Raw genomic sequence first — 27,390 nt, 5'->3', positions numbered from 1 at the left:
AAAGAAAGCCTACCTAAGTTAGCTCAAATCAATATTTTTCTCAAGTGGGTGTGCTAGCACAATAAATGTTTAATAACATTTGTCTGGTATATTGACAAGAGTGCTAGATAACTGATCAGTCTATGGCCTACAACTCATGTGAACAATCACAGATTACATAAAAAGGTACTAAGCCCATTTTTTTAAAAGGGCACATCCTAGTGGATAGATTTAATATTATCATTTTTCACCTAAAGAATATAGGCAACTTCTTTTGGGGAACAGAAAGAGATTTGTCATGAAACATGCTTTTCAAACAAGCTAAGGATGTAAGTGCTTAACTCACCCTCATAATATGCTAGAACAGAACCAACCACCTGGCTATTGGATGATTTGCATATAGTTTTTTTCAGGATCAAAATATGTTACTAGCCAGAGGAGAGAACCTGATGGCAGAAAAGTAGCTTTGGAGTAGAATCTCTGAAATCACAGATTCAAATCCCATGAGTTATTTTATCTTTAATCTCTTTGACATACAGAATAGTGTTCAGTACATAACTTTTTCCCCAAAATGAGACTTTTATAAGCTCATATAAAGTTCAGATCAACATATCAAGTTAAAAGTTCTCATTTCAATAATAAAAAACTTATCTAACTATAATGTATATTTCTACTTTTAAAGGAGACTTAATGTCTAAATAAATGGCATTTCATGATGTGTCTGGAGGGGAGAAGGAGTAGATAGAGAGGGAAGAGGTATCCCTGGTCCCTGTCTCTGTGTAAGCACCATTCCCCAACTCAACTGGCCATAGTCTTGTTACTCAAAAAAAGAAGTTATGCTTTCCTCTTGCTCCACATTCCCTGTGGTCAAAATCTTTCCTGTCATCCCAACATCCCCACTACTGCCTTCCACCCCACACATGATTAGGAAACAGTATTATTTTCCTTTTACAAATAAGAGTTAAGGATTTGGCCTTATGTCTTCCTACAAATCAGCCAGTGATAGAACAAGATGTAACTCACTACCAAATTTAAGTCCAATTTGTTTTCTCACTATCTTGTGTCTTAAATAAGTGAATATATCTACATTTCTTAAATGTTCTTATCTATCTCTCTGAAGCTTATTTTCCCTTTTATCTTTTTAATGGAATGAATGTCTACTTTCTTCCCTTTGATAGTCCTATTTGAAATGACTATAATATTGATTTTATTATTATACCCTCAAGATTATTAAAACTAATTCCATTAGGTAAATGAAAAGAGATTATAAACAATTTGCAAAAGAATGGTCATAAGTATACAGAAAAACCTTCAACCTCACTAGTAGTCCAGAAAAATTAAGTTACAATAAAGAAATATAATATTTTGATTATCAACTAAACAAAGAAAAAACAATCATATGGATCTTTGGTAATATGATTTGGTAATATGAGAAATAGGGCCAGGCATGGAGGGTCAGGCCTGTAATCCCAGCACTTTGGGAGGCCAAGGCAGGCAGATTATTTGAGGCCAGGAGTTTGAGACCAGCCTGGCCAATATGGTAAAGCCCCATCTCATGAAAAATACAAAAAAAGAAGAAAAAATTAGCTAGGTGTGGTCATTCACACCTGTAATTCCAGCTACTCAGGAGGCTGAGGCACGAGAATCACCTGAACCCCAGAGGCAGAGGTTGCAGTGAGTAGAGATTCTGCCACTGCACTCCAGCCTGGGTGACAGAGCAAGACTCTCTCTCAAAAAAAAAAAAAAAGAAAGAAAAATAGAGAGAAATAGGACTTTTATGTGCTGTAGCAGTAGAATAGGTTGAGAGAATTCTTTTAGAAAACAATTTGATAATATACAACAAAAGTTTTTAACACATACATTCTTTGACCTACTTTTGGGAACTCATTTAAGAAAATAATGTAAAGAAACGATAAAGTTTTATGTACAAAAATATTCACTACCACATTTTAAAAAGCATTTTGTAGCATAACATATACATCACATTTTTAATAGTGAATACTGGAACCAAACTGAAATCTAAATGATACAAGTAATTCTTTATAAAATTATCTTTGTTCTGTAGACTTTTAAAAAATCATTTAACAATGTTAATAAAGAGTTTCAAATACTGAAGTTAAAACTCATGTTAATAAGGACTATTGTGGAACTAAAAGTATTTATTTTCCACTTCTATTGGTGGATATAGAGAAAATTCTAGATGAAAGTAGAACAAAAGAAAGAAACCTCATTGAGAAGTCCCAAGTAAGACTGGCAGGGGAGCAGGGTAGGGTCCAGTAGGGAAAACAGGACAAAATTCACACAACCACTGAGGGACTGAGAAGTCACAAGAAATACTATAAATGCAAGCTAAAAGCAAAACTGTAGAGTAACTAAATGGGCTGGCGTAGTAAATTAGACTATTTTCGGTGGTAAGGATTCTCTAGGTGGGCTCTGTAATAAACTAACTGTATTACAGAAATAATTCATTGGGATTATAACAATCTTACAACATTTAAAAATGGGAAGAAAATTAAAATAAATGTTTACACTATATTCCAGCAGTGATATCCAAGGGTTATGAGATTGAGGTAAAACTGAATTCACGTGTCACCTCCTGTATATCTGGTAGATAACACCACTACATGGTATAAGAAAGGTTTGCTGCCTTGCACTTTGCAAATGAGGAAAGGTAACAAAAAGGTCTCACAGCCTTACATTTCATGTGGAAGGTTAAAAAACAAGAACAACAACAAAACTGGATAAAAAGTTGGTATAGAAATTACTATCAGAAGTCAGGTAAGAACTTTCTATAAGAAAATTACAGGACAAACTAATAGAAGTCATATGCTTGGCTCAGTACCTAGAGGCAAAGAAAAAAGACACTGTTAAAACTCAGGTTTGAAGAGACAGTTGTTAAAGCTTAGATAAGATTGATCTTATTTATTAAGTTCACTTATTAAGTTTACTTGAACCTAATAAATAAACTGTCTCTTTAAACCCCAGTTTAAACCTTGATCTTATTAAGTTCAAATTAACTAAAATTTTCTTATTTTTGCAACTGGCCATTCCCTTTATTTTAGGCTGCCTAATATACTATAGCCTCAAATTCATTTTTTGTCTCTAACTCAATAGTTCAACCTGTGTCCTAGCTTGCCACTTCCCAGAGGGAGAGGTAAAAATCACCAGACCCTTAAAAAAAAAAATTCTGAAACCAGGTCAAAAACCAGCTGGATAGTTTTAAATGCTTATTCTTGTTACAAGGTAATTTACAAAGAAATGTAGGTGTCAGTATAAACTTACTTGGACTTTTGTTTTACTTTAAAGGAGACAAGAGAACTAAATTATTGCTTAAGGTCCTTCTAAAGTAGAAGAAAATAAGAAAAGTCTTTAAAAGTCTCTTTTATTATAGGTTAGAATATAACAAAATCATCCTGCAACAGAGTTTATTTTTATGTGCTGCATATTACTTTAGATTTACACAGGACTCCTTATACAAGCAATGGGTACAAGGTATTTGCAACCATTTTATTGAACGGAAAATGTTACAGAACTGGGGTGATTTAAGTGGTATATAGTCTTGGCTGTGATTTTTGGTACATTCTAAGTCTATTACAATCTTACCACGGTGACATATGATCTAATACATGATAATCCTTTATACAATCAGTTTCCATATACATTACCACTGATAGGATATAATTATTTTACACAATGAATTTGTGACTATTCTCTTTCCTAATACCCTTCAGTGATCAAGAGAAAGCATTTCTGAGATAAGATTTGAGAGAGTAAGTTAAATAGCCTATAAAAAGATAAAAAGTAACCTCTGAACACTGTCTTTTCATTTGCCAACTTTAGCAGCAATTTACATGTAATTGACATGAAATAACAGTGTCCATTACCTAGTACAAGACAAAGAGCATTCTAGTTAAGCTCATGGAATATTTCCAGTACTCAGAAGTCCCAGTAGATTTACAATGACAGCTAAAAATATGAATTCACCTTCCCATTTATATAAATATTTAAGGATATGTATAAGAAGGCATACTGTCCTTTTTGAAGGAATCTAATGAATTTCAAAATCCAGAAGATAAAACAGATTAGCACACACACATCACACTTCTAATAAAGCCAAAATTGAAACTGTTTAAGTCTTGTCACATTACCATATGTTGCAAAAGTTCTCCTTTGCTGCTCAAACATGAAATCATTGATATGAGCTGGTTCGGCATATCCAGAAAGCATATTTCTAGGGGCGGCCATTTGCTGTGTCCTAAAGGGATTTTCTGGTCCAAACTGCAATGTTGTTAGGAAAAAAAAAAAAAAAAAAAAGAAAGAGACAAAAGTTCTGAGTATATGGAAGCCAGAATTACTGGAATAACTGTATGATATCTTTTTCAACTATAAATCACCAAGGGCCTATTAACCTATCTGGGAACACTCTAGCCTGATATGGTTCTGTGCAACTGGGCAATGGCTAATTAGCACCATTTGTCAGCCCCAGGGACAGAAGAAGAGGAATCCCTCTCACTCAAATCTATATGTAGTTATTTCTTTCAAGAGCTCAGTAGCCACATGTGGTTGTTAGCTACTACATTTGCATTATTGCAGAAGTTCTATTTCACAGTGTTATCTAGATAATTGAGTTACTATAGTTTGCCCAAAGCATGATTTGGGGGATTTGGGTGACTTTTATATCAACAGTGGCACTGTGATACAATTTTTTTAAAAAAAATACTTCTTTCTTTTCCACTAGCTTATGAGTTCCTCAAAGCGGGAGACTCAGAATACTCAATATTTACCACAGTGCTTGGCATATAGAAAGTACTAATGAAGGAGCGATGAATCAGAATTCCACTGGGCGTAGAGGACAGAAAAACAGAATAAAGTGCTTGAAAAAGTGCCTAGGAAAAGGTATTGCAAATGTCAATAAAATATCTCCACTCTGAAAAGTCACACTGTGAAGAGTCATATTATTTGTCTTATACCAAATAGTACCATTATTATCTGTTTATAATACTTTTAAGTTTCTCCAAATGCTACTTAATTTGATCTGTACAAAAATCCTGGCAAGTTAGAGAAGTATTCTCCTTCTCATGTTGCAAATAAAGAAAAAAACCCAAAGACAATCTATTTTACCTGCCCTATGGTCAAAAGTTTTATTAACTGGCAGAACCAGAGCTAGAACAAACCATAGTCAAGCATTCTATCATTAAGTTCCTTAAATGCACAATCAGAGCCTCTAACTTTTAAAAATTGGGTAAAAAATTACCAGAATATATTATGTCAAGTGCTATTAATTCAATGCTATTATAAAAGGTACTGGGAAAATCCAACTCTTTTTTGTTTGTTTGTTTGTTTTAAAATAAAGAATCAAATGAGTTTCCCACTTTGGAAAGGCGAAAATAACAGGCTATTTTCATTTGAACTCGATGAGACCCACCATCATGATGAATTATTTTGACATTAGAACACTGTAGGTCATTACCATTAGAAACCATCTTTTCTATGATACATTTCCAGAGCCACAAATAAAAATTACTCATCTTGTTTTAACCAATATACTGCATTCTCGAGATATCAACATTATACTATGTATGAAAATCTGAATTTCAATGTTAGATGTGCCTTACATTTTTTCTGCTTTTGAAGAAAATAAATTGCTACAAGATTCCTATATATTGACAGCTTCCATTTATATGTTTAAAACTATTCAATCTGAAAACGCCTGATTTACATACAAAGCTTTTATTACTATATATTCTTAATTATAATGGATAGTGCAAGACTTTGCAGTCCATATTAGTTCTTCCTGTGTCTGCTGATGGGTGAAAAATGTTGGGGAAAAAAAGATTGTGGAATGCTGGAAGCAGCAGTCAACTTCAGTTATGAAATTTATTACGAAAACAGGAGCAGTCACAGATAACAAAATGATTTAAATCACAGATAACAAAATGATTTAAAAGTTTCCTAGATGCTCTACCTGCTACAGTCAGCTATCATCCACAGAGTAGCATCTGCTATTTCTGGAAAGAGGTGGGGTGGAGGGGGGTATGGTGGGAAATCTAAAAATGATAAAAATCCCCACTGTCCTTATTGTTATTCATATCACATGTAACAGATGACCAATCACTGTGCTTTCAGTAACTTTCCATTTAAAAAAGGAGACTACAATTTCCATATTCTTATTTAATTCAGATTTTACTAAAAAAGAAAGAACAATTCTTCTACAGGCCACACATACAAAATTAGCTCCACTTTTTTTTTTTTTTTGAGACGGAGTTTCGCTCTTGTTACCCAGGCTGGAGTGCAATGGCGCGATCTCGGCTCACCGCAACCTCCGCCTCCTGGGTTCAGGCAATTCTCCTGCCTCAGCCTCCTGAGTAGCTGGGATTACAGGCACGCGCCACCATGCCCAGCTAATTTTTTGTATCTTTAGTAGAGATGGGGTTTCACCATGTTAACCAGGATGGTCTCGATATCTTGACCTCGTGATCCACCCACCTCGGCCTCCCAAAGTGCTGGGATTATAGGCTTGAGCCACCGTGCTCAGCCAGCTCCACTTTTTAAAGAAAAATTATCAGTGTAAAAGAACTGTAATTTCTATACAAAGACAACTCCATATATTAAAGCTATGTATGCATTATATAAGGTGCTATACCTAAAGCAATCTAAAAATTTACATGTGCCTATGTCTCATACAGATTTAAGCTGAGGCAACAAAAAAAATCTTCTAGTGATATAGGGAATTGGTGGGAGGAGGATTTATCTACTGGTAGCTATTAGAACTGACCTCAAAGATGCTGAATATTAACAGAGGAAGGGAGAGAACACTATTTAGCAGGACTCAGCTCTTCTCAGTTACTCAAGATATGTCTCAGATGTTCTTGGTCCCTGTGAATATGCAACTCGCTTTACTCTGGGACAACCCCGGTTAAAAAATACAACAGAGCACACAGAAAACACACAAATTTGATTTCCAAACATTTCTTTTCAATTTTTGGTAGTTAACTAAGTTTAAGAGTAAATTTGTATTTAAGTGATTTATAACAATATACAAGTAAATACATAACATAAATATGAATGCATAATATATTCAAGTTCATATGAGTATTTAAAAATATTTAGCTAAAACAATGAAGCACAACACAGTAAATTACAATTGCAATCTCCTTATATAAAACATATACATTTAAGTCAGAAAATGTTTGCAAACCATACATCTGGTAAAGGGTTAATATCCAAAATACACAAGGAACTCAAATCAATAGCAAGAAAATAAATAACTCGATGAAAAATTGGCAAAGAACCTGAATTTCTCAACATTTCTCAAAAGATACATAAATAGCCAACAGGGGCCAGGTGTCATGGCTCACATCTATAATCCCAGGACTTTGGGAGGCCAAGGCAGGCAGATGACTTGAGATAAGAAGTTAAAGACCGGCCTAGCCAACATGGTGAAACCCATCTCTACTAAAAATACAAAAAATGAGCTAGGCATGGTGGCCTGCGCCTGTAGTCCCAGCTACTCAGGTGGCTAAAGTGGAAGAATTGCTTGAACCCAGGAGACAAAGGTTGCAGTGAGCTGAGATCACACCACTGCACTCCAGCCTAAGCGACAGAGCAAGACTCTGCTCAAAAAAAAAAAAAAAAAAGCCAACAGGTATATGAGAAAGTACACCACATTACTAATCACTAGAGAACTGCAAATTAAAATCACAATAAGATATCATCTCAAACCTGTTAGAATAGCTATTATAAAAACGATAAAGGATAACAAGTGTTGGCAAAGATGTTCTGGAGAAAAGATAACACTTGCACACTGTTGGTGGGAATGGAAATTAGTATAGCTACTATGGAAGATAGTATGGAGGTTCCTTAAAAAAAATCAAAGATAGAACCACCATATGACCCCAGCAATTTCACAAGTGGGTATGTGTCCAAAGGAAATGACATCAGTATGTTAAAGAAATATCTGTATTCCCATGAATCAACCTAAATGGCTGTCAACATATGAATGCATATAGAAAATGTGGTATGTCCGCACATCAGCATACTATTCTGCCTTAAAGAAGGAAATTTTGTCAGTTTTGACGGCAGAGATTAACCTAGAGGGCATTATGTTAAGACAAATAGCCAGGTACTGGGACATGATCCCACAATTGTAATCCAAAAAAGATGAACTCATAGAAGCAGAGAGTAGAACAGTTAGCAGGAGCTGGATGGGTAGGGATGAGATGGGATAGAGGGGTTTTGGGTGACTGGTCAAAAGATATAAAATTTCAGTTAGATAGGAGGAATCAGTTCAAGAGATCTATCATACAACATGGTGACTATAGTTAAGACCCATGTATTCTTGAAAACCACTAAGAATAGATTTTAAGTGTTCTCACCACAAAAAATGATCAGTACATGAAGTAATGCACATGTTAATTAGCTTGATTTGGCCATTCTGCAATGGATACATATTAAAAAACACATTGTACATTGTGAATATATGCAATTTTGGTTAATGAAAAGATTAATTAGTTAAAAGGCATGTAAGTACTAATTCAGATCGCTACACCCAAAGTATGTATGATGTTCCCAAGGGAGGTAAGTATCCTTAAACATCTGTCAACTGAGCAAAGCAGTAGTTTACTTATAGGGTTGGGAGAAAAACACTCTTAATTTGTGAAGATGCTGGTTGATCACTCTCAGAGATCTGATACTATAAGGACGTGGATCTCAAAAATCTTCAGTAGGTAGAATATTGGTGAGTCAGCATTTTAGCAGCATATTATAACATCACAGGAATTAAGACAATTTATACTACTAAAAATTGGACTATATAAAATCATAGTTGTAAGTTCACATATAGAAAAATAAACCAAATTACTGAATATATACTAGATTGTTGGTACATTTTTCATTCATATTTATTGCAGTCATTATTGTTTAAAAGATTTACAAACAAATTTTAAGGTGAGAAGAGTCTGTTAATTATTTCCTGCAAATTAAGGTAAGATTCCTACAATTCAATTTTATTGGTGGAATACTTTGATCTTATAAGACATAAAAATATTAGTATAAGAAAGTTTCATTAGTGCTGGTTCTATGACCTTTGACCTCAGTTTTCTAAAAGATCTAAGCTATATGATTTCTAAAGTTCATTATAACATTAATATTTATAGCAGCCTTTATAGCCAGATTCTTAACTGTAACTGGTGTTCTTTTCTCTTAACTTTTATATGTTTTCTATTCTAAAGTACTATTTTAAACTGTCTGGAATTCTTCCTGAGACTTACAAGTTTTATGAGTTTAGAGAAGCTAATTAATACATTTTTCTTTAAGTAAATTCAAAAATAATTGAGTGAAATGACATAGAAATTACTAGACTAAAACAATGGCTACTACGTCTTCAAGTTCTATCCATTATTTGAGAAAAATTATCTGTATAACCGAAAAGTCCTTGGTCAGAAGAGGGAAACAATATTTTATAAAATAAAATAAGCAATTCAGTAAATGTTCAGAATTAGCAAAGTCAAAGGCATAGGGGTGTACCCTGCAAACTCCACAATGGCCTTTAAACTGGTCTTGCAGTTACAGAGAGATAATTAAGAGTGATCTGGACTCAAATATCTAAATATGCCACTTGCTGGCAGTATAACTTAAGACTTGGTTTCCTCACTATAAAATAAGAACACAGGTCCTTACTTCATAGGGTTGTATTGAGATGAGGTATATAAACCCCTCAGTATGGTACCTGGTGTACAGTAATAAATAGTGGCTTTATTTCATTAATCTATATCCCTGTTCTTTTCCATCATGCAAACTCATAGCAAATAAACCTTCCTAAAAATTCAGCTTTGATTATGCCACCATCCCATTTAAGACCCTCACAAATCTATTTATCATCGATTAAATCAAGACAAAAGTCTTTACTTTGGCCCCAAAAGCTTTGTGAAATGTTATACAAAACACCATTCTAGTCTTATCTCTCAATTCTTTCTTCTAGTAAGGACTCAGGCATTCCTGTTCTTTAGATCTCTTATGATTTGGATCATGCTGTTCTCTTCTTGGAATCCTTCCTCCTAAAAGCCTATGCCACCAATGCCAATAATTAATAATGCCAATAACAATGATGACACTATTTGTTAATTGCCTATTCTGTGCCAGAGTTTTTTTTTAACTATATCATACATTATCTGATTTATCCTTATAACTCAATAAAATAAAAATTATCTTCATTTTACCTATGAAAAAACTAAGAACTTCCAAGGTTACGCAAGAGCTAATAAGTTTTCCATTTAACTCCACATCTAATGTTTTTAATCTGGATTAAATTGTCCATTTCAAATAGTACTTCTTTCAAGAAACTTTTAAAAGTATTTACAACCAGATGCAATTTTTTCTTAAGCTTGAGTAGCACTTCAGATGCATAACAGGAAATAATCTGGCCTCTATCTTTTTAAAAAAATACATTTGACCAAACAAACAAACAAACAAACACTTAGCATATCCTCTCTGGTAAACATTAGCTTGAGGAGAGGGATTATATCTTGTTTCTAACAACGGATACTCAAGATACAGAAACTTTACATTTAAACTCATGAAATTCCTAGTGATACTTTTCCAGACTTTGCCAAGTGATACACATCCTAGCCATAGAAGACAAAAGTTCAAAATTTGTTAAGGTACAGAGGATTCATTTGGCAACCAGGAAAAATTATATTTTGATTCCCTTTTATGTCCTATCAGTACTTTCTCATATTGTAAAGAAGTATTATACAGAGGATTCATTTGGCAACCAGGAAAAATTATATTTTGATTCCCTTTTATGTCCTATCAGTACTTTCTCATATTGTAAAGAAGTATTATAGTGCTCCTCACATAAACTAATTTATATATTTAATGTGAGGTTCCCCAATACGAGGACAAAGAATAACATAAAAGGACTGAAAATCGCACAAAGAGAATTACAGGCCTCTAGTTAATATCAACACAAACAATTTAAACTGAACTTTTAAATTTTTCTTGAAAGTTTTGAAAACTAATTACACAGCAATGTATTAGTTACACATGCACTTTAAGAACTTAAGAAAAAAGCAGGCTTTAGAGAAAATAAAATGACATCAGAATGTTATACATCACAATGCTTCCAAATTTTCTTGTTTTCCTAATTCAGTGGCTTTTTATTAAAGTACTTTTCATTTTTAAGAAATCATGAAGCATATATTAATGTATAATAGACAACCTCTCTTCAATGGGCTGGCTAAAATGGTGCCAATGGTTATGAGACAGCCTGTAGTCTGACAGGCTAGAAGGATTTTAGACACATGTAATAAAATTTAAAATGTACTGTAGTGTCAGAGCATGGGAAGGTTTTTGCTAAGTGCAGACCCAGTGAATCACTGGAGCTCTGTCTAAATACAAGTACTGACATTTCTGGCTGTGCTACACATTTCAATGGTTATCTTTTAAATGTCTACAGAAACCTAGGCAGGGCAAGTACTATTTGAAACAGCTCTATGACTCTCACATGTCACAAAAGGGGCTAATTTATGCGACAAAATGAAAAATGGTAAAAGGCATGCCATTTTCCACCAAGATACCATAAGATATAGCTCCTCACCTCCACCTTGAAAGTACTTGTTAAGATTCTGCTACCAACCAAAGCTTTATTTCTTGGTTTTATAATTATCATTTTCTGGCATCTCTGTTTTGTCAATCAAGCATTCTTTCCCATTTTAAAAGGCAAAATATCTAGAAATTTAATATTTTCTACAAACTTCCCTAAATAGCTAATATTCAAATACTTTCTTAAATGAACAATATTCACTGTTTCTGTTTTTTTTTTTTCTATCGGAAGAGAAAAAAAAATCCAGTACTTTGTTTTATTCAGAGCAGACATCAAACACTGTGACTACTTTCCAGCAGTATGTCAGTATGACATTTCGGGGGCATCTGTAACTAGAGGTTTCATGATATACTACATATTGATGCTGATAAGCCCCACTATTTTCCTTTACGGTTAATTATAATACTCCCTCATCAAGACTGAGAGGGAGATATCAACTAAGTTCATATTTAAAAATCAGATTTCCTTTTTCAAAAGACATAGTTCCGTTTATCGGACATTTGTATGCAGGCAGATAAGCAGCTAGTGGATTTTTAAAAGTATTCTCACAAAAGCACACTATTTAAACTTTTGGAGAATAGAAGAATATAGTTTCTAAGAGCTTAAATAGTATGCTTATGTGAGAAAACCTTTAAAAATTCACTGCTATGTCTAATTATCTACTATAATTTAAATTCTTTAGCAAAAGTCAAAACCTTAAATATGTTTTCTTACCTCAGGAGCAAACATGGTCTCATAGGTAGGATTATACTGAACTTCTTTGACAGCAGGGTCAAGGTGAACTCCAGTCTCCAAATCTTCCTAAAAAGAATACCAAATAAATATTAAAGATCTGATGTTATTATTTTATTTTAGAAGCCACATTAAAGGCATGCTAACTATCTTTAATACCTATTTTATGGTTATAACAGTATCATATGAATAATTCTAATAAAGATTAATAAAATTAATGTATACAATTAGTGTTAGAGGTTAAAATATTTAAAAATTTTTCTTTTCTTTTTTTTTTTTTTTTTTGAGATGGAGTTTCACTCTTGTTACTCAGGCTGGAGTGCAATGGCGCGATCTCGGCTCACCACAACCTCCGCCTCCTCGGTTCAGGCAATTCTCCTGCTTCAGCCTCCTGAGTAGCTGGGATTACAGGCATGCACCACCATGCCCAGCTAATTTTTTGTATTTTTAGTAGAGACGGGGTTTCACCATGTTGACCAGGATGGTCTCGATCTCTTGACCTCGTGATCCACCCGCCTCGGCCTCCCAAAGTGCTGGGACTACAGGCGTGAGCCACCGTGCCTGGCCCAAAAATTTTCTTTTCAAAATACTGACTTTACTAAAAATTTTTAAATTTTAAATTTAAAACCAAATAAGTTAACATTACTCAAAGCCTTAAATTAGATTAAGAGATTTCAACTCTTCTTTGTTATTAACTCGAAAGACCTGGACCTCTAGTGCCAAATTCAAGAGGTATTTCTTTTTTTATTCAACAAACTGTATTAGATATATAACCAAATTGCACTTGGTTGGGTACTGGAGAGGAAACAAAAGGAAGTGACAGGGACTGAATCTTCTACATCTAAAGTCTTATAATCTACATTAATATTTTAAACATCTTAAATTCATTCCCCAGGTTTCTGAAAATAAAAATCTCATCTCCACTGAAGAATCACTGATAGTATAACTTCTGTATAACCCCATCACTTACAAACATGACAATTCTCAAATTGGTATCTTTAGTCTGGACCTCCCTGATTTCTAAAGACTTGTATATACAACCTTCAACTTGATATCTCTTCTCTCAGAACATCTAACAGACATCCCAAACTTAATATATCCAAAAGGAAACTCGTGGCCTCCCCTCCCTCAATGAATCCTTCTAAGTCTCTCCTAATCGCAATCCTACCCTTACAGCTGCTCAGGTGAAAATCTGGAGTTTCCCTTGACTCCTCTTTATTTTACACTTTATATCCAATCCATCATCAAATCTTGTACCTTCCACACACATCCAGAATTCAACCACTTTGGACATCCTTTATTGTGGTGGTTCAATTTAACGTCTTGCCTTTGGATTTTGGAGTAGCTTTTACCTGGTCTCCCTGTTTTCTGCCCCGACCAGCCACAGCCTCACTTTCCACAGGAGATGGTAGGATTCTTTCAAAATATTAGTCAGGTTATACTACTCCTATGCTCGAAACCCCGCAGCGGCCTCCCCAGTCAGAGTAAAAGCCTAACGAAGGCCTAATAGGGCCCATTACCTCTTCTTCTCAGGAAGCAGGCAGGCTCCCTAGAGTAGTTTTACAGGGCATTTTTGTCTTCCTGTATTGTCCTGTCTGAATATTCACATACTGAAAAACATATTTGATTATAAGTACCTTTCCTTTAGTTAATGTACTCATGTTCTATTTTAAAAATCATAAAGAAGTTATATATCCTCTACAAATTATATTTCAATAAAGTCGGTATTATAACACTGTTGTCATAAAATGACAGAGCTGAGTCTAACAGGTTGAGAATTTGCCCTCCATGATCAGCCCCCTACCCCTACTAACTTCTGTCTTCATCTAGCACTATGCCTGTGCTCACTTTCCCCAGCATCACTTGCTCATTTGCTATTCCTGGAATAGGCCAAGGAACAATCCTCCTTCAGGGTCTCTGTACTTACTTCTTTTGGAATGAAATGTTTTTTCTGTGGCTATTCACGTGATTGTTATCTCTCCTTTTAAGTCTCTGCTCAGCTTTTCTGCTTCCCCCTTATCTTGCTTTATTTTCCTCCATTGTATTTATCCTCAATGGACAGATATATTATCCCTCTCTCTCCACTAAAATGTAAACTACACAAGGTGCATTTTGCACACACAAATGTACAATTAAACCCTTGAACTATCCCTATTATATCACCATCTTTATTCTGCTGGCATCTTGCTGATGGTAGGATATATCCCCTAATACAATGAAAAAACAACGTAAAGTAACGTCACACATTCTGCAAAATAGGTAGGATTTCATGAAGTTGATATTGATATTGGAGAAGCAGCAATGCCACAGACAAGTAAAGATCTGGTAGAGTTAGGTCAGCTGATGACCAAAGACTAAAAAACCAACAAGAAAAATAACACCAAAAGCCCATATGCACTGCTTCAAAATCTGACCACTCCAAAAACACTTTATCATGGCCCCTTTAACAAAACAGGCAACTAAGTTTCTCTACTTCTTAAAGATTCAGGGCCTATCAGGTCCCTTGAGTTTCTCTCCTCTCTAAACTGTCCGTATCTTTACTGTATCTTATCCTTTTCATGACTTCAGTTACCACCCCTAATTTTATCTGCAGCCTTAATCACACTCCTAACCTCTGGATCCACATATCCAACTGCCTACTAAATTTCCTTATATGAATATCCCACAGCATCAAACACTATGCTATGTCCAGAATAGAACTTACCATTCCCCCATGACTCCATCTTCACTAATAAATCAGGCACGGTCGTGCTGATTCTACCTTTGAATATTTCTCCAGTAATCTCACATCTGCCCTCCCCTCTTTGCATCCCTGCTACACTGGCCTAGTTAGGGCTTCATTATATCTTGCCTGGCCTATTGTAATACTTCCTTATCTGCTTCAATACTCTCTCGCTTTTGCCATATTAGACTAACTGCTAATTTTTAAAAAGAGCAAGCACTTTGATGCTTTCTGTGCTGTAGGCAATGTTACCGCCTTGCATCTTAGGTATCGCCTTTATTATTTTATGTTGCCTTCTTATTTTCCCTGATACTTTCCCTCCTCCTGCTTCAGAAGAACTGTTTTTTTTGTTGTTGTTGTTGTTTGCAGCCCTAAAAAAATACTGTACTCTGTTTGATAGTACTTGTGATATATTATTTGTTGCACATGGCTTTTACATATGTCATATATCCTCACTGCCCAGTAGAACACAGGGCATTCAACATATATTCAATAAACATTTCTTACATTAAATTGAAGAAAGAAAAGCCAAATCCATGGAGAAATTAAGTAGAATAAGGCTGACCAAAGATCACTGGATCTGGCAATTATGTCACAGAAAACTTTGCGAGAGTGACTTTGTTAGAAAGGACTATGGAAAGCCAGTTGCAAGAGGCAGAGGTGTCAATGAGGATTTGGAAAAACATCACCATATAAATCTGTACTGAAAATATTTCTTGGTAAAAAAACAGAACAGATGGGGTATCTCTGTTGGAAGGATTTTCAGGGTCAAGTTTTTCTTCTTCCTTAAAAAGAGACTAAGTCAGGTAGCGTGATGCCTCCAGCTTTGTTCTTTTTGCTTAGAATTGACTTGGCTATGCGGGCTCTCTTTTGGTTCCATATGAAGTTTAAGGTGTTTTTTTTCCAGTTCTGTGAAGAAGGTCATTGGTAGCTTGATGGGGATAGCGTTCAATCTACAAATTACTTTGATCAGTATGACCACTTTCACAATATTGATTCTTCCTAACTATGAGCATGGAATGTTTCTCCATCTGTTTGTGTCCTCTCTTATTTCGTTGAGCAGTGGTTTGTACTTCTCCTTGAAGAGGTCGTTTACATCCTTTGTTAGTTGTATTCCTAGGTATTTTATTCTCTTTGTAGCAATTGTGAATGGCAGTTTGTTCTTGATTTGGCTCTCTTTAAGTCTGTTATCAGTGTATAGGAATGTTTGTGATTTTTGCACACTGATTTTGTATCCTGAGACTTTGCTGAAGTTACTTATCAGTTTAAGGAGCTTTAGGGCTGAGATGATGGGGTCTTCTAACTATGCAATCATGTCATCTGCAAACAGAGACAATTTGACTTCCTCCTTTCCTAACTGAATACCCTTTATTTCTTTTTCTTGCCGGATAGCTCTGGCCAGAACTTCCAATACTATGTTGAATAGGAGTGGTAAGAGAGGACATCCTTGTCTAGTGCCAGATTTCAAAGGGATTGCTTCCAGATTTTGCCCATTCAGTATGATATTGGCTGTGGGTTTGTCATAATCGCTTTTATTATTTTGAGATACGTTTTGTCAATACCTAGTTTATTGAGGGTTTTTAGCATAAAGTGGCTGTTGAATTTTGTCAAAGGTCTTCTCTGCATCTACTGAGATAATCATGTGGTTTTTGTCTTTGGTTCTGTTTATGTGGTGAATTACATTTATACACTTGCGTATATTGAACCAGACTTGCATCCCTGGGATGAAGCCTACTTGAGCATGATGGACAAACTATACTACAAGGCTACAGTAATCAAAACAGCATGGTACTGGTACCAAAACAGAGATATAGACCAATGGAACAAAACAGAGGCCTCGGAGGCAACGCCACACATCTACAACCATCTGATCTTTGACAAACCTGACAAAAACAAGCAGTGGGGAAAGGATTCTCTGTTTAACAAACGGTGTTGGGAAAACTGGCTAGCGATGGGCAGAAAGCAGAAACTGGACCCCTTCCTGACACCTTACACTAAAATTAACTCCAGATGGATTAAATACAAACATAAGACCTAACACCAGAAAAACCCTAGAAGAAAACCTAAGCAAAACCATTCAGGACATAGGCATAGGCAAGGACTTCATGGCTTCAATACCAAAAGCACTGGCAACAAAAGCCAAAATAGACAAATGGGATCTAATTAATTTCACAGCTTCTGCACAGCAATAGACGCAATCATTAGAGTGAACTGGCAACCAACAGAATGGGAAAAAAACTTTTTCAATCTACCCATCTGACAAAGGACTTATATCCAAAATCTACAAAGAACGAAAACAGATTTACAAGGAAAAAACAAACCCATTCAAAAGTGGGCAAAGGATATGAACAGACACTTTACAAAAGAAGACATATATGAGGCCAAGAAATGTGAAAAAATGCTCATTATCACTGGCCATGAGAGAAATGCAGATCAAAACCACATTGAGATACCATCTTACGCCAGTTAGAATGGCGATCATTAAAAAATCTGGAGACAACAGATGCTGGAGAGGATGTGGAGGAATAGGAACACTTTTACACTGTTGGTGGGAGTGTATATTAGTTCAACCATTGTGGAAGACAGTGTGGCGATTCCTCAAGGACCTAGAAATAGAAATTCCATTTGACCCAGGAATCCCATTACTGGGTATATATCCAAAGGATTATAAATCGTTCTATTATAAGAACAAATTGAACAACCCTCAAGAAAATGAAGGGCTGTTATTTTACAAACATTTAATTAGAAAACTTGGACAATAACACAACCTTGTTTTAACACCCATGAGGAATTCAATTCCAATTAGGAATGCAGTTGGAATTGCCACAGAATAACAAATAATTTCTATTCAGTTTCAATTATCCACAAAAATTAAAACGCACCAAGTGAAGGGCACTCTGTTGGTCAAATAAGTTTAAATAGTGTATCTTTTATTGATTCAAAGCAATTTGAGAATAAAACTACATAATATTCATTTTCTTTTTCACATTTCTTCCTGTGTTCGAATAAGAGATATAAAAAAAGCATGTAAACTGAAAGAGGATAACAAATATTATTATTATAAATTACTTATCAATTTATGGCATAGTTTTTGTTTTTGTCTCCCAGAAAACAGAAATGACTAAACTTCCTAAAAGAAGAATTTAGGTGAATGATATAAAAGAACAGAAATTCAGGTAAAGATATCCTCTGAGTTTGGCACTTAACAGATGCAGAGGGAAAAGGTGGTCCATTTGAAACTCACAAATATAAGAAATACCACTCAAAAAGAAACCAAAAAATATGACTCAAAATTAGAGGCAGAATTTTTATTTTACTTTAGTTGGCTATGCTAAGGAAAGAGTACACTGAGGGGAAGTAACATGGTCACTGGTTGAAACGAGAGAAAGCCAGGTCTGCTTTTGTTTTTCTAACCTTAAAGTCACTTAATAAGCAACCCTTGCAATCCAATAGGGTCCACTGCATGATTTCTTAAGTGCAACCCTTACAATGTTGCATTCAAATTAATTTTTATCCAGAAACTACTCATTGTCATAATACACTGGAGAACACAAATATGTTTAATTGGAGTTCCAGAAGAAGAGAAGAGAGAATGGGACTAAAATAAGATATTAAGTGATAAGAACTGACAACTGCTAAGAAATGTTCAAAGGTCCACATTCCAAAGCAACTGATCCGCAATTAAAGAAATCCAACAAATTCTGAACAGAAAAAATAAAAAGAAATCCACATGTGTATCCCATAATAAAACTGAAAAATAAAACCATATCTCAATCAACGATCCAATATGGCCGATCGCTAACATCTCGGGATTGCAGCTTTCAGTGGAAGCGCAGAGAACTAGAGGACGCCACACTTTCAGACAAATTCTGGTCGCTCACGGAGCAGAAGAACCCCAGTGGAGGAGTCACATGGGTCGCCAGCGCAACTCTTGTGGCCGGCACAGCGGTTTTGCTGGCACCTCAGCGCGGCTCTCGGAGCAGAGTAAACATGGCTGGCTCCCCTTCCGACCAAAGTTTGGAGGACCCACACGGGTCCCCAGCACGACTCCTGAGGCCGATGCAGCGGCTGTGACGGCACCTCAGCGTGGCAGCTCTCCGCGCAGAGTAAACAAGACTGGTTCCTCTTCTGACCAAGGTTTGGAGCCCCGGGAAGGCAGAGTCACCTATTATGGACACAAGAAGGAAGCCAGACAGGAGAATCCTAGGCAGAAAAGCACCATCAGTCTTAATGCCGCTGTTCTGGCCCTGGGAACTAACAACTTGGACATCCACTCAAGAGACCTAATCTGAAAGTTGGTAATTTCAAAGACGACAGGAGGATAAATTTCCAATGATGGGAAGAAACCAGTGTAAAAAGGCTGAGAATACTGAAAATCAGAACGCCTCTCCCTCTAAAGATGATCACAGTTCCACATCAACAATGGAACAAGGCTTGATGGAGAACAAGTGCATTCCAATAACAGAATCATGCTTCAGGGAATGGATAATAAGAAACTTCTGTGAGTTAAAAGAACATGTTGTAGCCCAATGTAAAGAAACTAAGAACTTTGAAAAAAGGTTTGATGAAATCCTATTGAGAATAGACAACTTAGAGAGGAATACAAGTGAATTAATGGAACTGAAGAATACAATACAGGAACTCCGAGAAGTATGCATAGGTTTAAACACTCGAATTGTTCAAGCAGAAGAAGGGATATCAGAGGTCAAAGTCCAACTTAATGAAATAAAACAAGAAGACAAGATTAGAGAAAAAAGGATAAAAAGGAAGGAGCAAAGTCTCCAAGAAATGTGGGACTATGTGAAAAGACCTAATTTACATTTGATAGGTGTACCTGAATGCGACGGAGAGAATGAATCCAAGCTGGAAAATACCCTTCAGGATATTATTCAGGAAAATTTTCCTAAACTAGCAAAGCAGGACAATATTCAACCCCAGGTAATACAGAGAAAGATATTCCTCAAGAAGAGCAACCCCAAGGCACATAATCGTCAGATTCACCAGGGTTGAAACGAAGGAGAAAATACTAAGGGCAGCCAGAGAGAAAGATCAGCTTACCCACAAAGGCAAGCCTATCAGACTTACAGCAGATCTCTCAGCAGAAACTCTACAAGCCAGAAGAGAGTAGGGGCCAATATTCAACATCCTCAAAGAACAGAACCTTCAGCCCAGAATTTCATATCCAGCCAAACTAAGCTTCACAACTGAAGGAAAAATAAAATCTTTTATGAACAAGCAAGTACTCAGAGATTTTATTACCACCAGGCCTGCTTTACAAGAGCTTCTGAAAGAAGCATTATACACAGAAAGAAACAACCAGTATTAGCCTTTCTAAAAATATACCAAAAAGTAAAGAGCACCAACATAAAGAAGAATTTACATCAACGAATGGATAAAACAGCCAGTTAACATCAAAGGGCAGTAACCCTAAATTTAAATCGACTAAATTCCCAATCAAAAGACATAGCCAAAACCCAACGGCATGTTACATCCAGACCTGTTTCACAGGCAAGGATACACAAAGACTCAAAACAAAGGGATGGAGAAAGATTTACCAACCAAATGGAGAGCAAAAATAAATAAATAAATAAATAAATAAAAAGCAGGAGTTGCAATTCTCGTATCGAATAAAATAGATTTTAAAGCAACAAAGATATAGTGGCAAAAGGATCAATGCAACAACAAGAGCTAATGATCCTAACACCCAGATACATAGAGACTTAGATTCAATGAGACAGAAAATTAATAAGGATATCAAGGACTCGAACTTAGATCCTGAACAAGTAATCTTAATAAATATTTATAGAGCTCTCCACTTCAAATACACAAAATATACATTCTTGTCAATACCACATCACACCTACTCATACGTTTAAATGAAACATTGAGTGGCCATTATTAATACCCATTTTTTTTCAGAATAAAGCAATATTTCCGTTCACCCTCCCTCTTTCTCTTCCTCTTTCTTCCTCTCCTTTACTCATTTTTTTTTATTCCTTTTCTCAAAAAAAAAAAAAAAAAAAAAAAAAAAAGAAATCAACTTGTAAACCTCTAGATCCAGGTCGGCAATGTCTCTCTCATTGCTCGATTTCCTTCCTTCCCTTCCCTCCCTCCCTCCCCCCTTCCTCCCTTCCTTCCTTCCTCATCCCTTCCTTCCTCCCTCCCTTCCTCCTTCCCTCACTTCCTCCCCCCACACAAAAAAATTAAATAAATAAAATTTAAAAAAAAACATATCTCAAAAAAACTGGGGAGGGTCTTAAAAGCTATCAAAAGAAAAGAGAAAATCACTTTCAAAGACAATCAGCTATACCAAAGCTGATTTATCAGTAACAATGAAAATCAGAAGAGAGTAGAGTATCTTAAAAGTGCTGAGAGAAAACTGCCAGCTAAGCAAACAACCCAGTGAAAATATCCTTTGAGAAATACAACTAAATGAAAGCATTTTATTTAAGTATTTATTTACGAGACAGAGTCTCACTCTGTCTCCCAGGCTGGAGTGCAGTGGCATGATTCTGTCTCACTGCAACCTCTGCCTCCTTGGCTCCAGCAATCTCTCTAACCTTTTCCTCCCAAGTGGCTGGGACTACAAGTGCACGCTACCATGCCTAGCTAATATTTGCATTTTTTCTAGACACACGTTCTCTCCATGCTGCCCAGGCTGGTCTGGAACTCCTGGGCTCAGGCGATCCGCCCGCCTCACCCAGCCAAAACATTTTAAAAGACAAACTAAAACTGAAAGCATCCGCCACCAGGCAATCCTCACTAAAGGACATTCTAAAGAATGTGCTACAGGCAGAAAGAAAGTGGTATTCTGCATATGAAATGCAAGAATCATCATCATTCACCATCATCTTGTGTGTGTGTGTGGGGTGTATATATGTAAATGTATGTATATATACCAAATAACGATAGCTAAAGTAGGAGTAGAGGGGATGTGAATAAAATTAAAGTGTTCTAAGGTTCTCCCATTGTTTACAAGAAGGTGAACGTACTGATCAAATGTGTTATGCTTTCTAGGGGTAACCACTTAAAGAACAGAAACTGAGTGCATGACTTACAAACAAGTACAGGAAAAGAATGTAATGATTTTTAAAATCCAAAAGAATGGATGCCTAGCATACTCACTTTCTGCCTTTCTTTTTTTCTGTGATATGTATTTATGACTATACTTTTAAAAAAATTGCTATGGCTACACCTCACATGTTCTGATGTATATGTTGCTTAGAAGTGCAATTTCACATTTTCAAATATGGAAATTTTATGGCTATCTTTTTGTGGTTAGTTTCCAGCTTAGATGCACTGAGGTCAGAGACTGTAGTAATAAGATTTTTAAATCTGTTGAGACTTATTTTATGCGCCAGTTCAGGGGGTGGCTAACTATAGTCTCTGGGCCAAATCCAGCCCAAGGTCTGTTTTTTGTACGGAGCTAAGGATGGTATTTGCGTTTTTAAAAGGCTAAGAAAAAAGATGAAGAAAAAGAAAGGGAGAAAGAGAAAAAGAAAAAACTGACAAACTACACGGGGCTAGCACAACCTAAAATATTTACTGTCTGGCTCTTTACTGAAGTTTGCCAATCCCTTGTCTAGTATATAGTCTTTTTTTTTTTTTTTTTTTTTTGAGACGGAGTTTCGCTCTTGTTACCCAGGCTAGAGTGCAATGGCGCGATCTCGGCTCACCACAACCTCCGCCTCCTGGGTTCAGGCAATTTTCCTGCCTCAGCCTCCTGAGTAGCTGGGATTACAGGCACACACCATCATGCCCAGCTATTTTTTTGTATTTTTAGTAGAGATGGGGTTTCACCATGTTGACCAGATTGGTCTCGATCTCTTGACCTCGTGATCCACCTGCCTCGGCCTCCCACAGTGCTGTGATTACAGGCGTGAGCCACCGCGCCCGGCCTAGTATACAGTCTTAAAAAAATGTTTCATTAGTGCTAAAAACAACATTCTGTGTTGCTTAGTGCAACTAATTTTGCTGTTCACATATTTTGTATTCTTATTGATATTTTTTGCTTGTTCTATCCATTTTTGAGAGGTGTATAAAAATCTCCCACTGTAATTGTACATTTGTCCATTTCTCTTTATACTCCTGTCAATTTTTGCTTAAACATTTTGAGCTTACATTGTTTTAATCTCTTTGTGAACTGAAGGTTCTATCATGATGAAGTGACTCTTTTGTCTCCAGTAATGCTTTCTGCTTTAAAGTCTATTTTTACTGATCTTAATACAAACAGTGCTAGCTTTCTCTTAGTTAGAATTTGCCTGGTACATCCTTTTTATTTTTATTTTAGATCTTCCTAGAGTAAGCACGGCAAGGCAAGAAAAATAAAGATTAAAAAAAGAAAAAATAATGTCATATTTGCAGCTGATATGACTATGTAAGTAATAAGATCAGTAAGAAAGTTAAATAAATGAAAAAGACAATACTGTTTATTAATATAATAGCATAAAAACAATATGCACCTAGAAATATCTCCAAGAAAACTATACAAGATTTTGATATGGAGAAAATTACAAACTTTAGAAGAGAAAAAAAAATTAAAAAGCCCTAAATAAATGAAGGGATATAACATTATTTCCAAGTTGACCTATGACTCAATGTACTCCCAAACAAAATCCCAACTGGATATTAGTAGAACTATACAAGTTAATTCTAAACTGTATATAGAATTACAGGACCCAGAAGAGCCAGCCAAAACGTTCTTGAACAACAACGGAAAAGGACAAGGAAAGTGCCTTATTACATATCAAGCCATGCTATTAAGAATGTTCACACTATAGACAAACGTTAATTTCATAGGGATTAATGACTTAAATGTGAAAAGCTTTCGAGAAGTAATATGAGAAAATATTTTCATAACTGTGAGTTAAGGATTTCTCAAACAAACAGGAACCACAATACATAATAGAATAATTTGGTAAGCGCAGACTACATAAATGATTGTTTATAAACAACACGAACAGTGAAAAAAGTCATAGAAATAAAAATTTTTGTAACACACACAATTGACAAAGGATAGTATCCAGAATATGTAAAGATATCCAAAAAATCAAAAGGAAATGACAACCCAGTTGCTTTCAAAAGAAAAAAATAAATAAATCACCAATAACACATATGAAAAGATACTCAACTGCAGGAAAGAGCTCAGAAAAAATATGGATTAAAAATGCTGCATACATGTATTCTCTGCCAAAATGCTGGCTATTAATCATAATAAAATTAGTCAACTACAGATGAATGTATTTGCATGCTTCACATCTCCCTTGGTCATTTTCCAATTTTCCAGTCATTTGCAATCATTACATTTACTATGCATAAGTCATTTTCCTTCATATAAACAAGTATTGGTTCATAAACCAGCAATGAGCAATGCCCTCTACTCTCTCATAGAATCCAGACCATGGAGTAGACTAGCTCCAGCTCTACCTCTAATGGATCTCTGGTACCTTATGCAATCTTTCCTCCTGGATTTCCTTATTTATTTTTGATTGACCTAAGTGAGCTCTAGACAAACACCCTCATCCCTGTCACTGCTCGCCCAGCTCTAAAATTCTGATTCTTAACGTGCATACTTTTATAAGACTTTCTTTTTCATTCCATTCTCTTACCAAATATATTCCCCTAATCTTGTACACTAGGCATTGGAGACACAAATGAATGGATACCGCAGTCTCAGGGCCGTAGGGTCTCACAGTCCAGGGGAAAGAAAAAGGTGAACAAGTTACAGCAATGTGATAAGTGCAATAGTTAAGATATGATAAAGGGGCTAAGGTAGAATAGGAGGAAACATGCACTGAGACCAACGGACCAGTGTTTGGAGTGGGGGAAGGAGGCACTAGACAAGGGATTTCCAGGCAGAAAGACTAGCATGGGCAAAATCTTCAGAGGAACAAAGAAAATTTGGCTTTCAGGGCTTTGTAGAGTTCAGGATGGAAGAATAGCAGCCCTCACATGCTACAACAAGAGCTTAGAAATTACTCACTGGACAATTTGGTGTCTTTGGGAAGGGAAGTGATAGGATGCAAGTGTAATTAACAAAGATCATCCCAAGTGCACTGTGGAGAAAAGAATGGGGTATAAAACTAGGAGACAAGAAAGGAAGAAGTAGAAAGATCAGTTAGAAAGTTATAACTGTCTGAAGAGAAATGACAAAAATCTGCACTAAACAGTGGCAGGAGAAGAGGAGAGAGATTTGATAAATATCATTGAGTTAAAGTGGACAGGACCCACTAACCAGGAGGCTGAAAGAGAAAGAAAAGAATACTCCTGGGAGAAATAAGGAAGATATGAAGCCCGTACCCATGAAAATAGAGAGGAAGGAGTTAATGTGAGAAAAATTAAACAGAAATGTTAGAATCAATTGAATGACTAGCTTTAGGGGCTGAGGAAGAAGGAAGAGAAAAGGATATGTCCTTTGTTGTTGGCTTGTACTAGTGGGTGGATTGTGGGATCATAGATCAAAATGGGAAAAGCAGAAATAGATTTTGAGGGAAAGAAAATAATTTTTCAACACATTTTAATTGAAGGTGGCTGAGCGCCAACCTGCAAGAGACAAATGTACTGTTACAGTGGGAGATTTTTATATACTTAGCAAGGCTCTAAGCTAGCAAGGAGGATAGAACTGGAAATAAAAGAATAACAAGCATTTAATTAGTGTTTATTGTGTGTGGCACTGTTAAAAGGGTTTTACATCTTTTATGATGATTCTTATAATTCCGTTAGATAGGTACTACTGTTAGTCCTACTTTATAGATCAGGAAAAATTAGGCACAGAGCATTTAAGTAATTTATCCAAGGCCCCCATACGGGTAAGTGCTGGAGGCAGAATTTAAATTACAGTCTTAATTCCAGAGCCTGTGCTAACCATTTCACAGCGTTCACGTTGAGCTAGAAGCAGCACAGACTGAGGTTGAAGGTATGGGAGAGTATGTGAAATACAAAGAGGACTAAGAGCAGAGTTCTGGGAAACACCAATATTGAAAGAGAGAGTAAAATAATTGGACCAAAATGCTGAGGAGAGCCCCATGGAAGTGAAACGGAAAGTTTCAAGAAAGAGGAACTAATGAATAGTGTCATTTGGTGCAGACATTGAAGTCAGACGGTAGAACCTGACAACTGGAAGGCCTTAAACATCACTCACAGACAGTAGTTTGCCAAGAGTGTAGGGCCAGACTGCATTGTGTTGAGGAGAAAATGAGACAAAGACAAAAAGAGAATTCCAAAAGGCTGAGCTGAGAAAGGAGGTTAATGGAGGGGCTAAAGCTTGGAAAATTTTGTTCTGATAGGAAGTTAGGAGGCTTCTAAGCATTCTTTCACGGCAGATGTCCATTTGTAAAAAGGAAAATTCATAAACAACTTGTTAAAAACCTGTTAAGCATGTCTTAAGTCATTAAACTAGACTTGGGGATATGTTACAAAGGAATTTTTGGACACTGCCCCTCCCCTCTCCACATGTTGAGCTGATCACCTACATCATGCTCTACTGGGCCTACACTATCAATTGGTCGTGGATGCTCTCATCAGGCTCTAGACACATCAGCTTTGACTCAGTTCTTCAAACACAGGAAGCTCTTTGCCTTCTCAGGCATGCCTGTCACCTTTGCCTGGAAACTTGCCTTAACTTGCACTGGGCTAGCTTCTTGTTCTTCAGAGCCACCTTTTCAGAGAGGATTTCCCTGAGCGACCTATCGAAATAATATTCCTACTTTATATTGTATTATGATGCTCTATTTTTCCGTCACAGTGCTCAATCCAATTTGTAACCACTTTATCTGGTCACATTTAATCGGCTGCCTCTTTCACTACATTGTATACATCATGATGGCAAAGATGTCTGTGGCTTGTTGGCCTCTGTATCAGGAACTGAACAACAGTTCCTGGCAAATAACACGTGCTCAATAAACATTTATTAAGTAAACTATAACCCAATCTCTCCATTTATCAGCTTCCTCCATTGAGATCCTGCAGCTGTTTCTCAAATCCAAGGCCTTTTTCTCACTGCATTAACATACATAATCATAAAACATTTACTGCACTCTCACTAGTTACCAGGCTCTGTGCTATATGCTTTATTTGTGTAATTTCACTCAATTTTCACACTCATTTTCTCATGTAGACAGGTGTTTTGAAAATGATCTCTACTGTATAGGTGAGGAAACAGGGGTGGCTGCATAACTTGTCCAAATTCATGTAAGTGGTGGTGCCAGGATTAGAACCTAGTTCTTACTTCAAAAACAAAACAAATGCACGCCACTGCTACTTCAAGTGAAGGCACAATATTCGAGTTTGGGAAGTCCCGATCTAATTTAATTTATGTTCCGAGATTACACCTGAACTTCCCAGGCCATGTCCCTAA

General features: G+C 36.1%; 1 protein-coding gene across 1 annotated transcript in view; it reads right to left on the bottom strand.

Moving 5' to 3' along the window:
* The window catches only part of CDC40 (cell division cycle 40), a 59,460-nt gene that overhangs the window by 31,602 nt on the left and 468 nt on the right, over nt 1-27,390 (bottom strand). The window contains exons 2-3 of the mRNA XM_002747007.7: nt 12,296-12,382; nt 4,128-4,257 (exon numbers count right to left, since the gene is read on the bottom strand). Of these exons, the coding sequence (XP_002747053.1) occupies nt 4,128-4,257; nt 12,296-12,382 (217 nt within the window). The remainder of the gene's footprint in view (nt 1-4,127; nt 4,258-12,295; nt 12,383-27,390) is intronic.

Source organism: Callithrix jacchus, chromosome 4 (assembly GCF_049354715.1).
Source record: "Callithrix jacchus isolate 240 chromosome 4, calJac240_pri, whole genome shotgun sequence".
Classification (NCBI taxonomy): Eukaryota; Metazoa; Chordata; class Mammalia; order Primates; family Cebidae; genus Callithrix; species Callithrix jacchus.
The sequence above is the reverse complement of the archived record's forward strand: the minus strand, read 5'-3'. Positions and strand labels throughout refer to the sequence as shown.